The sequence below is a fragment of the Mustelus asterias genome, chromosome 28, assembly GCF_964213995.1.
Source record: "Mustelus asterias chromosome 28, sMusAst1.hap1.1, whole genome shotgun sequence".
Lineage (NCBI taxonomy): Eukaryota > Metazoa > Chordata > Chondrichthyes > Carcharhiniformes > Triakidae > Mustelus > Mustelus asterias.
The window spans coordinates 3153092-3166080 of record NC_135828.1 but is presented as its reverse complement, the minus strand read 5'-3'; the positions used below and the strand labels follow the sequence as shown (position 1 = coordinate 3166080).

At 47.2% G+C, this 12989-nt stretch overlaps 1 protein-coding gene across 1 annotated transcript in view; it reads left to right on the top strand.

The window, feature by feature from the left end:
* Positions 1–260: 260 nt before the first annotated feature.
* The window catches only part of prkg2l (protein kinase cGMP-dependent 2, like), a 57077-nt gene continuing 44348 nt past the window's right edge, over positions 261–12989 (top strand). Inside the window, exons 1-3 of the mRNA XM_078199295.1 lie at positions 261–730; positions 3042–3208; positions 11101–11214. Of these exons, the coding sequence (XP_078055421.1) occupies positions 261–730; positions 3042–3208; positions 11101–11214 (751 nt within the window). The remainder of the gene's footprint in view (positions 731–3041; positions 3209–11100; positions 11215–12989) is intronic.

Below are 12989 nucleotides of genomic sequence, written 5' to 3'. Positions count from 1 at the left end.
CAGCAGTGCTAACCACTGTGCCACCCCCCAAGCTGTGCCCTGGGGATATTGGGCAAAGCGTTAAGGAAAGCTATTGCATGTGAATTTTAAATATCACTGTTATTTTCAAAAGAGTTGATTGTTTATGGAACAGAAAATAGTTCTGAAAGAGTTTCAGGCAGTAGTCACTCAGCAACCTGTGGTTTCAATGATATTCCCACTGTGTGAATGTTTGTATTCCTACAGCAGTCTGTCCAGGACCGTGCGGAGAGGTGTTGGGGATGATTTATATCTTCACAATGGGAAACGGGTCTATAAAAGCACCGAGACCTGAGGAAGCCAATTCCACTCCCAGCCTGATGGGACCCCCGTTGGAGATCTTGGAGAAGCTCAAGAGGAAGATTCTCAGCCTTGAGGAAGAATTAAAGAGGAAAGATGAGCAACTGAAGCAAAAATCAGAGAAAATCAAGTTCCTGGAGAAAGAGCTGAAAGGGAAGCATTCTCAGATAGACAAACTTCAGGACGCTATCGGGTACAACACAGATCCTGTGTCCCCCACTGTCAGACAACACAAGAAACTGGTCAGTGTCATTAACGAGGGGCCAAAGCGGTTCGCACAGGTGGCCACAGAGATTCACCGACGTTTGAAGGCCAAGGAGGGCGTGTCTGCAGAGCCCACCTCCTGGAATTATTACTGTCACAATGTTCAGAAGTCCCCCATTGAGCAAGTTCGAGTGCGGAAGGACTCTGGGTGAGAAAGTAGAATGTTCCTGTCCTAGGAAACACACACACTCACTAATTCCCCATAGCAATACAGCAGATATGTAACTCCCACAACATCCCACCCTCCACCAGTTAAAATTCTGCTCCAATCACCTATAAAGCCCATCCACCTCTCACCCCGAGAAACCTGCCACACATTTAACCTCAACCCAGTTACAAATCCAATCAATTGTGGGCTCACTAGAATCTTCCAAAGGGGCATTCTCCCTGTGGTCACCACCCATCCTTCACCCAGCATCCTGAAAACAGACTATCTGTTATTTAGCACAATGCTGTGTGTGGGATCTTGCTGTGTGAAAATTCAGTGCTGCGTTTCTTACCTTACAGCAATGACTACACTTGGAGAAAGCACTTCATTGGCTGTAAAGCGTTTCGGGATGTCCTGAGGTCGTGAACTGGGCTAGAAAATAACAAGAAATAACTCAAATTTCTAAAGGATCCTTCTCAAGCCCAGCTTTTTCCAAAGAGCCAATGTGATTGTGAATGATGAACATTGCGTTCATCCATTCTTGCAATGTAACAGGCGGGCATGATGGGTTAATCCTGCAGGTTAACTTTCTCTGCCACATTGGCATGAGTTGGCAAAGAATCCAGTTCCCTGACACTCCAGAAAGATGCAGAGAGAGGCTGGCTGAAATTATAAAATCAAGGGATCATAGAATCCTACAGTGCTGAAGGAGAGGCCATTCGGCCCATCGAGTCTGCACCGACCATAATCCCACCCAGGCCCTACCCCCATAACCCCATGCATTTACCGTAGCTAGTCCCCCTGACATCAAGGGGCAATTTAACATGGCCAATCCACCCAATCCGCACATCTTTGGTCTGCGGGAGGAAACCAGAGCACCCGGAGGAAACCCACGCAGACACAGGGAAAACATGCAAACTCCACACAGACAGTGACCCAAGCCAGGAATTGAACCCGGGTCCCTGGCGCTGTGAGGCAGCAGCGCTAACCACTGTGCCACCGTGCCGCCCCGGTATCTCTAGCCTTACCTGCAGCTGGAATTCTATGGTCTCACATTCTCCCTGACAGTGAGAACGGAGAATCGCAGCCACAGGCGAGGCTGGAGAATTCCATCCTGTATCACCATCTCATTGCCACCAGCTGGAGATCTGGGAACTCAACTCCCTCCGTGAGCTGGAAAAGTGAGTCAAGGATGGCCTAAACGTTTATGCGATGATCTATGTTGAGATGGTCTTTGCAATGATGATTAAGAAAGGGAAGTTTGCTGCTTCAGCTGGCAGCCATCTCACCTCTGAGTCACAAAGTTCTGGCTTCAAATCCCATTCCAGGGCTTCAGCACAAAAATGTAGGCTGACATTCCTGGGGCAGCACTGAGGGAGTGCGCCACTGCCAGCGTTGCTGCCTTCTGGGTGAGATGTCAAACTGAGGTCCCACTTGCCTCAGGAGAATGTAAAAGATCCTGTGATGCTGTTTCAAAAAAGAGCAAGGGTATTCACCCTGCTCTCCGGGTATTCATTCCTTAACCAACATTGTGAAAAAGGCAGACTACCTGGTCATTATCACATTGCTGTATGCGGCATAGAACTTAGACCCAGTACCGCCCAGGAACAGGCCCGCCGGCCCACGATGTTGTGCCGAACATCACGCCAAATTGAACTAATCCCTTCTGTCTCCCATGGTCCATATCCCTCTATTCTTTACATATTCATGTGCTTATCGAATCCTGCCACGGCAGATGGTGGAATTTGAATTCAATAAAACTATCTGGAATTAAGAATTTACTGATAACCATGAAACCATTGTCGATTGTTGGAAAAACCCATCTGGTTCATGTCGTTTAGGGAAGGAAATCTGCCATCCTTACCTGGTCTGGCCTACATGTGACTCCAGAGCCACAGCAATGTGGTTGACTCTCAATTGTCCTCGGGCAATTAAGGATGGGCAGTAAATGTTGGCCAGCCAGTGACGGCCAGGTCCCACGAATGAGTAAAAAAATCAAAAGCTCCTTAAACTCCCCCATCGTATCTGCCTCCACCACCACCCCTGGCAGCGCGTTCCAGACACCCACCACTCTCTGTGTAAAAAAATCTTGCCACGCACATCTCCTTTGAACTTTCCCCCCTCACCTTAAGTGCACGCCCCCTAGTATTAGATCTTGCTGTGCCCAACTTGCCTGCCACGTCTCCGACATTGTAACTCATCTCTACACTTCAAAAACCCCTTCATTGGCTGTAAGAACACTTTGAGATGTCTGCTGCTTGTGATCACTGTAAGTCTTTTGTGATAATCAGAATAACAATCTACTTGACAGCTTAAAGAAACTGATCACAGATGCAATCATGCATAATGACTTCCTGAAGAAGCTGGAATCCCTGCACGTGCGGGAGATTGTGGAGTGTATGTACGAGAGGAGCTACCAGCAAACAGACCTCGTCATTCAGGAGGGAGAACTGGGAAACCACCTCTATGTTCTGGCAGGTGAGTCTGAATTTATTGGTAACCGTGTGCTCCCAGTGACAAGAGGCTTCAGGCATGTGCTCCTTCATAAAGAGGGACTCATGGCTCGGTAAACTGAGTTAGAACAGTGAGGAATTACTGAGGGACAAGCAACAGAAAATCCCCTTTAGTCCAAAGTTTGTCTTTTGATCCTCGTTAAGATTCATCTCAAGTATTTAAGTTGATTTATTAGTGTCACAAGTAGGCTTACATTAACACTGCAATGAGGTTAATGTGAAAATTCCTTAGAATCATAGAATCCTACAGTGCAGAAGGAGGCCATTCAGCCCATTGAGTCTTCAACCACCACAATCCCACCCAGGCCCTATCCCCATAACCCTATGCATTTACCCTAGCTAGTCCCCCTGACACTAAGGGGCAATTTTAGCAATGGCCAATCCACATCACCCACACATCTTTGGAGTGTGGGAGAAAACTGGAGCACCCGGAGGAAACCCACACAGACACGGGGAGAACATGCAAACTCCACACAGGCAGTGACCCAAGCCAGGAATTGATCCTGGGTCCCTGGCGCTGTGAGGCAGCAGTGCTAACCACTGTGCCACTGTGCCACTGTGCCTCCAGTATAGAGCCAGATCCTAATCCTGAAAACAAAAGGGAAAATGCTGAAAAACCTCAGCAGGTCTGGCAGCATCTGTAAGGCGAGAAAAGAGCTGGCATTTCGAGTCCAGACGACCCTTTGTCAAAGCCCAAGATTTCAGATTCCAGCATCTGCAGTAATTTGCTTTTATCCTGATTCTGAAAAGTTGCCGCTTCCACCTGCTTGCCCGTTTCCAGTCTTCTCCTTTTCACCTTCTCTTTTTCCCTTCCCCTACTACCCCCAACCTTCCCCTCTTTATAGAGGAGGATTGTAGAGATCGACTGTCCTGTCGGTATGTGTTGAGTTGGTTGGTATGTATTGAATTGGTTGGTATGTGTTGAATTGGTTGGTATGTATTGAATTGGTTGGTATGTGTTGAATTGGTTGGTATGTGTTGAGTTGGTTGGTGTGTGTTGAATTGGTTGGTCTGTGTTGAGTTGGTTGGTATGTGTTGAGTTGGTCGGTATGTGTTGAGTTGGTTGGTATGTGTTGAATTGGTTGGTATGTGTTGAGTTGGTTGGTATGTATTGAGTTGGTTGGTATGTGTTGAGTTGGTTGGTATGTGTTGAATTGGTTGGTATGTGTTGAGTTGGTTGGTATGTGCTGAATTGGTTGGTATGTGTTGAATTGGTTGGTATGTGTTGAATTGGTTGGTATGTGTTGAGTTGGTTGGTATGTGTTGAATTGGTTGGTATGTGTTGAATTGGTTGGTATGTGTTGAATTGGTTGGTATGTGTTGAATTGGTTGGTATGTGTTGAATTGGTTGGTATGTGTTGAGTTGGTTGGTATGTGTTGAATTGGTTGGTATGTGTTGAATTGGTTGGTATGTGTTGAATTGGTTGGTATGTGTTGAGTTGGTTGGTATGTGTTGAATTGGTTGGTATGTGTTGAATTGGTTGGTATGTGTTGAATTGGTTGGTATGTGTTGAGTTGGTTGGTATGTGTTGAATTGGTTGGTATGTGTTGAATTGGTTGGTATGTGTTGAATTGGTTGGTATGTGTTGAGTTGGTTGGTATGTGTTGAATTGGTTGGTATGTGTTGAATTGGTTGGTATGTGTTGAATTGGTTGCCAACTGGATTAGGACTGAGTATTTTTTTTGAAAACTGCAAGTTTTACACATTAATATAATATCAGCCCCATTCCCACTTGTGAAATATTCCTATAGGTTAAAAACTATTATAATGGCGACAACAGATTAATTCACTCAAGAGTGAATGAAGGACATCTGGATCCTCTTGTTGTCTGAATGTAGCTGTCCATCCATCCAAAATTGAAGATGTATCAGTTTAACATGTGACTGTGACCTCATTAGAATCAGACCAATATGTAGAAAGTGCAACCGTCATCTTTTATATCATTATTAAGGTGACTATTGAAACAAGAGAGTTCCAGCACAAGTCTCTAACTATCCTTGTCCACTTCAAATAATTTTGACCAATGCTTTCCAGAATGCTGCAACAGTATCGACTAAGTTGTGATGAAGAGTTAGCGTGCTGTGAAAATACTTAACGGATTACAGGATAGGATAGGATCATTATGAACAGGAGGAGGCCGTTCAGCCCCTCAGGTCAGCCTCACTATTCAGTCAGACCACAGCTGATTTGTATGTCATCTCTAGTTAGAATCATAGAGGTTTATTGCATGGAAACAGGCCCTTCGGCCCAACTTGTCCATGCTGCCCAGTTTTTACCACTAAGCTAGTCCCAATTGCCAGCGTTTGAAACGTTTATGCGATGATCTGTGTTGAGATGGTCTTTGCAATGATGATTAAGAAAGGGAAGTTTGCTGCTTCAGCTGGCAGCCATCTCACCTCTGAGTCACAAAGTTCTGGCTTCAAATCTCATTCCAGGGCTTCAGCACAAAAATGTAGGCTGACGTTCCTGGGGCAGCACTGAGGGAGTGCGCCACTGCCAGCGTTGCTGCCTTCTGGGTGAGATGTCAAACTGAGGTCCCACTTGCCTCAGGAGAATGTAAAAGATCCTGTGATGCTGTTTCAAAAAAGAGCAAGGGTATTCTCCCTGCTCTCCGGGTATTCATTCCTTAACCAACATCGTGAAAAAGGCAGACTACCTGGTCATTATCACATTGCTGTATGCAGCATAGAACTTAGACCCAGTACCGCCCAGGAACAGGCCCTCCGGCCCACGATGTTGTGCAACCAATCTTACCCATGTAACTGTCTAAATGCTTTTTAAAAGACAAAATTGTACCCGCCTCTACTACTGCCTCTGGCATCTCGTTCTAGACATTCATCACCCTCTGTGTGAAAAAATTGCCTCTCTGGACCCTTTTAAGTCTCTCCCCTCTCACCTTAAACCCTTTCCCCATATCATTGATGTCCTTATCAAATAAATCAAATCAAATAAAAATCCAATCATCTCAGACTTGAAAATTCAAACTGACTATTTCTGAGAGAGAATTTTAGATTTCCAGAATCTTCCGTGTGAACCAGTACCTCTTGATGTTGTACCAGACGGTCTGGCTCCAATTTAAAGATTGCATTATGGACTGACGGATCCCTAACTCATTGAACACACTTCGTGAACACTGTGTGTACATCTGGGAGAACATGGTGCGGTGATGGACATATGCACCATTTAATTTCCAAAGTGCTTATGCACCAACGTTACTCCTGTACACTAAAGCAAGAATCAGTGTGGTGTATCAGTGCTGTGTATCAGTGCTGTGTATCAGTGCTCTGTATCAGTGCTGTGTATCAGTGCTGTGTATCAGTGCTGTGTATCAGTGCGGGGTATCAGTGCTCTGTATCAGTGCGGTGTATCAGTGCGGTGTATCAGTGCGGTGTATCAGTGCTGTGTATCAGTGCGGTGTATCAGTGCTGTGTATCAGTGCTGTGTATCAGTGCTGTGTATCAGTGCGGGGTATCAGTGCTCTGTATCAGTGCGGTGTATCAGTGCTGTGTATCAGTGCGGTGTATCAGTGCTGTGTATCAGTGCTGTGTATCAGTGCTGTGTATCAGTGCGGGGTATCAGTGCTCTGTATCAGTGCGGGGTATCAGTGCTCTGTATCAGTGTGGTGTATCAGTGCTGTGTATCAGTGTGGTGTATCAGTGCTGTGTATCAGTGTGGTGTATCAGTGCTGTGTATCAGTGCGGTGTATCAGTGCTGTGTATCAGTGCGGTGTATCAGTGCTGTGTATCAGTGCTGTGTATCAGTGTGGTGTATCAGTGCTGTGTATCAGTGCTGTGTATCAGTGCGGTGTATCAGTGCGGTGTATCAGTGCTGTGTATCAGTGCGGTGTATCAGTGCTGTGTATCAGTGCAGTGTATCAGTGCGATATATCAGTGCTGTATATCAGTGTGGTGTATCAGTGCGCTGTATCAGTGCGGTATATCGGTGCTGTGTATCAGTGCGGTGTATCAGTGCGGTGTATCCGTGCGGTGTATCAGTGCGGTGTATCAGTGCGGTGTATCAGTGCGGTGTATCAGTGCGGTGTATCAGTGCGGTGTATCAGTGCGGTGTATCAGTGCGGTGTATCAGTGCGGTGTATCAGTGCGGTGTATCAGTGTGGTGTATCAGTGCTGTGTATCAGTGCGGTGTATCAGTGCGGTGTATCAGTGCGGTGTATCAGTGCTGTGTATCAGTGCTGTGTATCAGTGCTGTGTATCAGTGCGGTGTATCAGTGTGGTGTATCAGTGCTGTGTATCAGTGCGGTGTATCAGTGCGGTGTATCAGTGCGGTGTATCAGTGCTGTGTATCAGTGCTGTGTATCAGTGCTGTGAATCAGTGCTGTGTATCAGTGCGAAGTATCAGTGCGGTGTATCAGTGCTGTGTATCAGTGCTGTGTATCAGTGCGATGTATCAGTGCGGTGTATCAGTGCTGTGTATCAGTGTGGTGTATCAGTGCGGTGTATCAGTGCTGTGTATCAGTGCTCTGTATCAGTGCGGTGTATCAGTGCGGTGTATCAGTGCTGTGTATCAGTGCGGTGTATCAGTGCTGTGTATCAGTGCGGGGTATCAGTGCTGTGTATCAGTGCGGTGTATCAGTGCGGTGTATCAGTGCTGTGTATCAGTGCGGTGTATCAGTGCTGTGTATCAGTGCGGTGTATCAGTGCTGTGTATCAGTGCGGTGTATCAGTGCTGTGTATCAGTGCGGGGTATCAGTGCTGTGTATCAGTGCTGTGTATCAGTGCGGTGTATCAGTGCTGTGTATCAGTGTGGTGTATCAGTGCTGTGTATCAGTGCTGTGTATCAGTGTGGTGTATCAGTGCGGTGTATCAGTGCTGTGTATCAGTGCGGTGTATCAGTGCTGTGTATCAGTGCGGGGTATCAGTGCTGTGTATCAGTGCTGTGTATCAGTGCGGTGTATCAGTGCTGTGTATCAGTGCGGGGTATCAGTGCTGTGTATCAGTGCTGTGTATCAGTGCTGTGTATCAGTGCGATGTATCAGTGCGGTGTATCAGTGCTGTGTATCAGTGTGGTGTATCAGTGCGGTGTATCAGTGCTGTGTATCAGTGCTCTGTATCAGTGCGGTGTATCAGTGCGGTGTATCAGTGCGATGTATCAGTGCGGTGTATCAGTGCTGTGTATCAGTGTGGTGTATCAGTGCGGTGTATCAGTGCTGTGTATCAGTGCTCTGTATCAGTGCGGTGTATCAGTGCTGTGTATCAGTGCGGTGTATCAGTGCTGTGTATCAGTGCGGGGTATCAGTGCTGTGTATCAGTGCGGTGTATCAGTGCGGTGTATCAGTGCTGTGTATCAGTGCGGTGTATCAGTGCTGTGTATCAGTGCGGTGTATCAGTGCTGTGTATCAGTGCGGTGTATCAGTGCTGTGTATCAGTGCGGGGTATCAGTGCGGTGTATCAGTGCTGTGTATCAGTGCTCTGTATCAGTGCGGTGTATCAGTGCGGTGTATCAGTGCGATGTATCAGTGCGGTGTATCAGTGCTGTGTATCAGTGTGGTGTATCAGTGCGGTGTATCAGTGCTGTGTATCAGTGCTCTGTATCAGTGTGGTGTATCAGTGCTGTGTATCAGTGCGGTGTATCAGTGCTGTGTATCAGTGCGGGGTATCAGTGCTGTGTATCAGTGCGGTGTATCAGTGCGGTGTATCAGTGCTGTGTATCAGTGCGGTGTATCAGTGCTGTGTATCAGTGCGGTGTATCAGTGCTGTGTATCAGTGCGGTGTATCAGTGCTGTGTATCAGTGCGGGGTATCAGTGCTGTGTATCAGTGCGGTGTATCAGTGCGGTGTATCAGTGCTGTGTATCAGTGCTGTGTATCAGTGCGATGTATCAGTGCGGTGTATCAGTGCTGTGTATCAGTGCGATGTATCAGTGCGGTGTATCAGTGCGGTGTATCAGTGCTGTGTATCAGTGCGGTGTATCAGTGCTGTGTATCAGTGCGGTGTATCAGTGCTGTGTATCAGTGCGGTGTATCAGTGCTGTGTATCAGTGCGGGGTATCAGTGCTGTGTATCAGTGCGGTGTATCAGTGCGGTGTATCAGTGCTGTGTATCAGTGCTGTGTATCAGTGCGATGTATCAGTGCGGTGTATCAGTGCTGTGTATCAGTGTGGGGTATCAGTGCTGTGTATCAGTGCGGTGTATCAGTGCGGTGTATCAGTGCGGTGTATCAGTGCGGTGTATCAGTGCGGTGTATCAGTGCTGTGTATCAGTGCGGTGTATCAGTGCTGTGTATCAGTGCGGTGTATCAGTGCTGTGTATCAGTGCGGTGTATCAGTGCTGTGTATCAGTGCGGGGTATCAGTGCTGTGTATCAGTGCGGTGTATCAGTGCGGTGTATCAGTGCTGTGTATCAGTGCTGTGTATCAGTGCGATGTATCAGTGCGGTGTATCAGTGCTGTGTATCAGTGCGGGGTATCAGTGCTGTGTATCAGTGCTGTGTATCAGTGCGGTGTATCAGTGCTGTGTATCAGTGCTGTGTATCAGTGTGGTGTATCAGTGCGGTGTATCAGTGCTGTGTATCAGTGCGGTGTATCAGTGCGGTGTACCAGTGCTGTGTATCAGTGCGGGGTATCAGTGCTGTGTATCAGTGCTGTGTATCAGTGTGGTGTATCAGTGCGGTGTATCAGTGCTGTGTATCAGTGCGATGTATCAGTGCGGTGTATCAGTGCTGTGTATCAGTGCTGTGTATCAGTGTGGTGTATCAGTGCGGTGTATCAGTGCTGTGTATCAGTGCGATGTATCAGTGCGGTGTATCAGTGCTGTGTATCAGTGCGATGTATCAGTGCGGTGTATCAGTGCTGTGTATCAGTGTGGTGTATCAGTGTGGTGTATCAGTGCGGTGTATCAGTGCTGTGTATCAGTGCGATGTATCAGTGCGGTGTATCAGTGCTGTGTATCAGTGCTGTGTATCAGTGTGGTGTATCAGTGCGGTGTATCAGTGCTGTGTATCAGTGCGGTGTATCAGTGCGGTGTACCAGTGCTGTGTATCAGTGCGGTGTATCAGTGCTGTGTATCAGTGCTGTGTATCAGTGCTGTGTATCAGTGCGATGTATCAGTGCGGTGTATCAGTGCGGTGTATCAGTGCTGTGTATCAGTGCGGTGTATCAGTGCTGTGTATCAGTGCGGTGTATCAGTGCTGTGTATCAGTGCGGTGTATCAGTGCTGTGTATCAGTGCGGGGTATCAGTGCTGTTTATCAGTGCGGTGTATCAGTGCGGTGTATCAGTGCTGTGTATCAGTGCTGTGTATCAGTGCGATGTATCAGTGCGGTGTATCAGTGCTGTGTATCAGTGCGGGGTATCAGTGCTGTGTATCAGTGCGGTGTATCAGTGCGGTGTATCAGTGCGGTGTATCAGTGCGGTGTATCAGTGCTGTGTATCAGTGCTGTGTATCAGTGCGGTGTATCAGTGCTGTGTATCAGTGCGGTGTATCAGTGCTGTGTATCAGTGCGGTGTATCAGTGCTGTGTATCAGTGCGGGGTATCAGTGCTGTGTATCAGTGCGGTGTATCAGTGCGGTGTATCAGTGCTGTGTATCAGTGCTGTGTATCAGTGCGATGTATCAGTGCGGTGTATCAGTGCTGTGTATCAGTGCGGGGTATCAGTGCTGTGTATCAGTGCTGTGTATCAGTGCTGTGTATCAGTGCTGTGTATCAGTGCTGTGTATCAGTGTGGTGTATCAGTGCGGTGTATCAGTGCTGTGTATCAGTGCGGGTATCAGTGCTGTGTATCAGTGCGGTGTATCAGTGCGGTGTATCAGTGCTGTGTATCAGTGCGGTGTATCAGTGCGGTGTATGAGTTTTGAGTAAAGGTTACTGTTGTTGTGAATAAATTTTCTCTCTCATTTTAAAGATGGGGTTTTGGAAGTTATGCAGAATGGCAAACTACTGGGACAGATGCATCCTGGGACTGCGTTTGGAGAGCTTGCGATCCTGTACAACTGCAAAAGGACAGCGACAGTCAAAGGTAATAACTAATTCCCTCAGTGAATATTTGCCTTTTTCATCCTCTCTGCACCTCGGTTCACAACTGGCCTGGAATCATGCACTGAATCCCGCAGAGACGCCTCTGAGCTTCTGGAATGGACATCTTCACATTCAGCAGCATAACCCCAACCTGTTTCTGGGGCTAAAGAACTGAATCCAGCCTCAACAGCTCGTGCTGTGTGTGCATGTGTGTGCATGCACGCATGTGTGTGGGTCTGTGTGTGTGTGTGTGTGGGTCTGTGTGTGGGTCTGTGTGTGTATGCATGCATGTGTGTGGGTGTGTGTGTGTGTGTGCATGTGTGTGTGGTGGGCATATGTATCATAGAATAGAATCATAGAATCCCTACAGTGCAGAAGGAGGCCAGTCGGCCCATCTCATGGATAATTAGTATATCATTGCGGGGCTAATTATAAAGAACAGAGAAAAGTGCAGCTTAAGGACAGGCCCTTCAGACCTACAAACCCATGCTAATTGGTCTGTATCCCTCTATTCCCTCCCTATCCATGTACCCATCCAGATGCCCCTTAAATGTTGCTAATGTGCCTGCTTCCACCACCTCCTCTGGCAGCGCGTTCCAGGCACCCACCACTCTCTGTGTGAAAAGCCTCCCCTGCACATCTCCCTTAAACCTTCCCCCTCTCACCTTGACACTTCCACCTTTGGAAAAAGTCTCTGACTGTCCATCCTGTCTGTGCCTCTCATAATTTTGTCGACCTCTATCAGGTCTCCCCTCAGCCTCCGTCTTTCCAGTGAAAACAATCCTAGTTTATTCAACCTCTCCTCATAGCCAACACCCTCGAGACCAGGCAACATCCTGGTGAACCTTCCTTGCACCCTCTCCAAAGCTTCCACATCTTGCTGGTGGTGTGGCGACCAGAACTGCATGCAGTACTCCAAATGCAGCCTAACCAAGGTTTTATATAGCTGCAACATGATTTCCCAACTCTTGTACTCAATGCCCCAGCTGATGAAGGCAGGCATGCCACATGCCTTCTTAATCACCTTGGCCACCTGTGTTGCCACTTTTAGGGAACTATGGACCTGCATGCCCAGATCCCTCTGTATGTTAATGTTCCTAAGGATTCTGTTATTTACAGTATAATTAGTATACAGTATTATTAGTATATCATTGTGGGAGTATTTAGCATATCATCGCAGGGGTAATTAGTATATCATCGTCGGGGTATTTAGTATATCATCATGGGTGTAGTTAGTATATCATTGTTGGGGTATTTAGTATATCATAGTGGGGGTATTTAGTATATCATAGTGGGTGTAGTTAGTATATCATTGTTGGGGTATTTAGTATATCATAGTGGGGGTATTTAATATATCATAGTGGGTGTAGTTAGTATATCATAGTGGGTGTAGTTAATATATTATCGTGGGGGTATTTAGTATATCACAGTGGGTGTAGTCAGTATATCATCGTGGGTGTATTCTTTGTTGCCTTCACTGAGACAAGTCTCCCTGTTCTTGAACCCAATCCCGGATGGGTAAGTGGCAGAGGAACATTCTATCTCACTGTGAAGGGTTTAGTGGCCGAATAGCTCTTGTATATGTAATTCTGCCTATCGACAGGTGGAGATTGTCCAGGGGATGGAGGGAGAGAGATGGAGGGAGTGGAGAGAGGGTGAAGAAGGGGACACAGTGAGGGAGATTGTCCCAGGGGCTGGAGGGAGAGAGATGGAGGGAGGGGAGAGAGGGTGAAGAAGGGGACACAGTAAAGGAGATTGTCCCAGGATTGCGCTGTG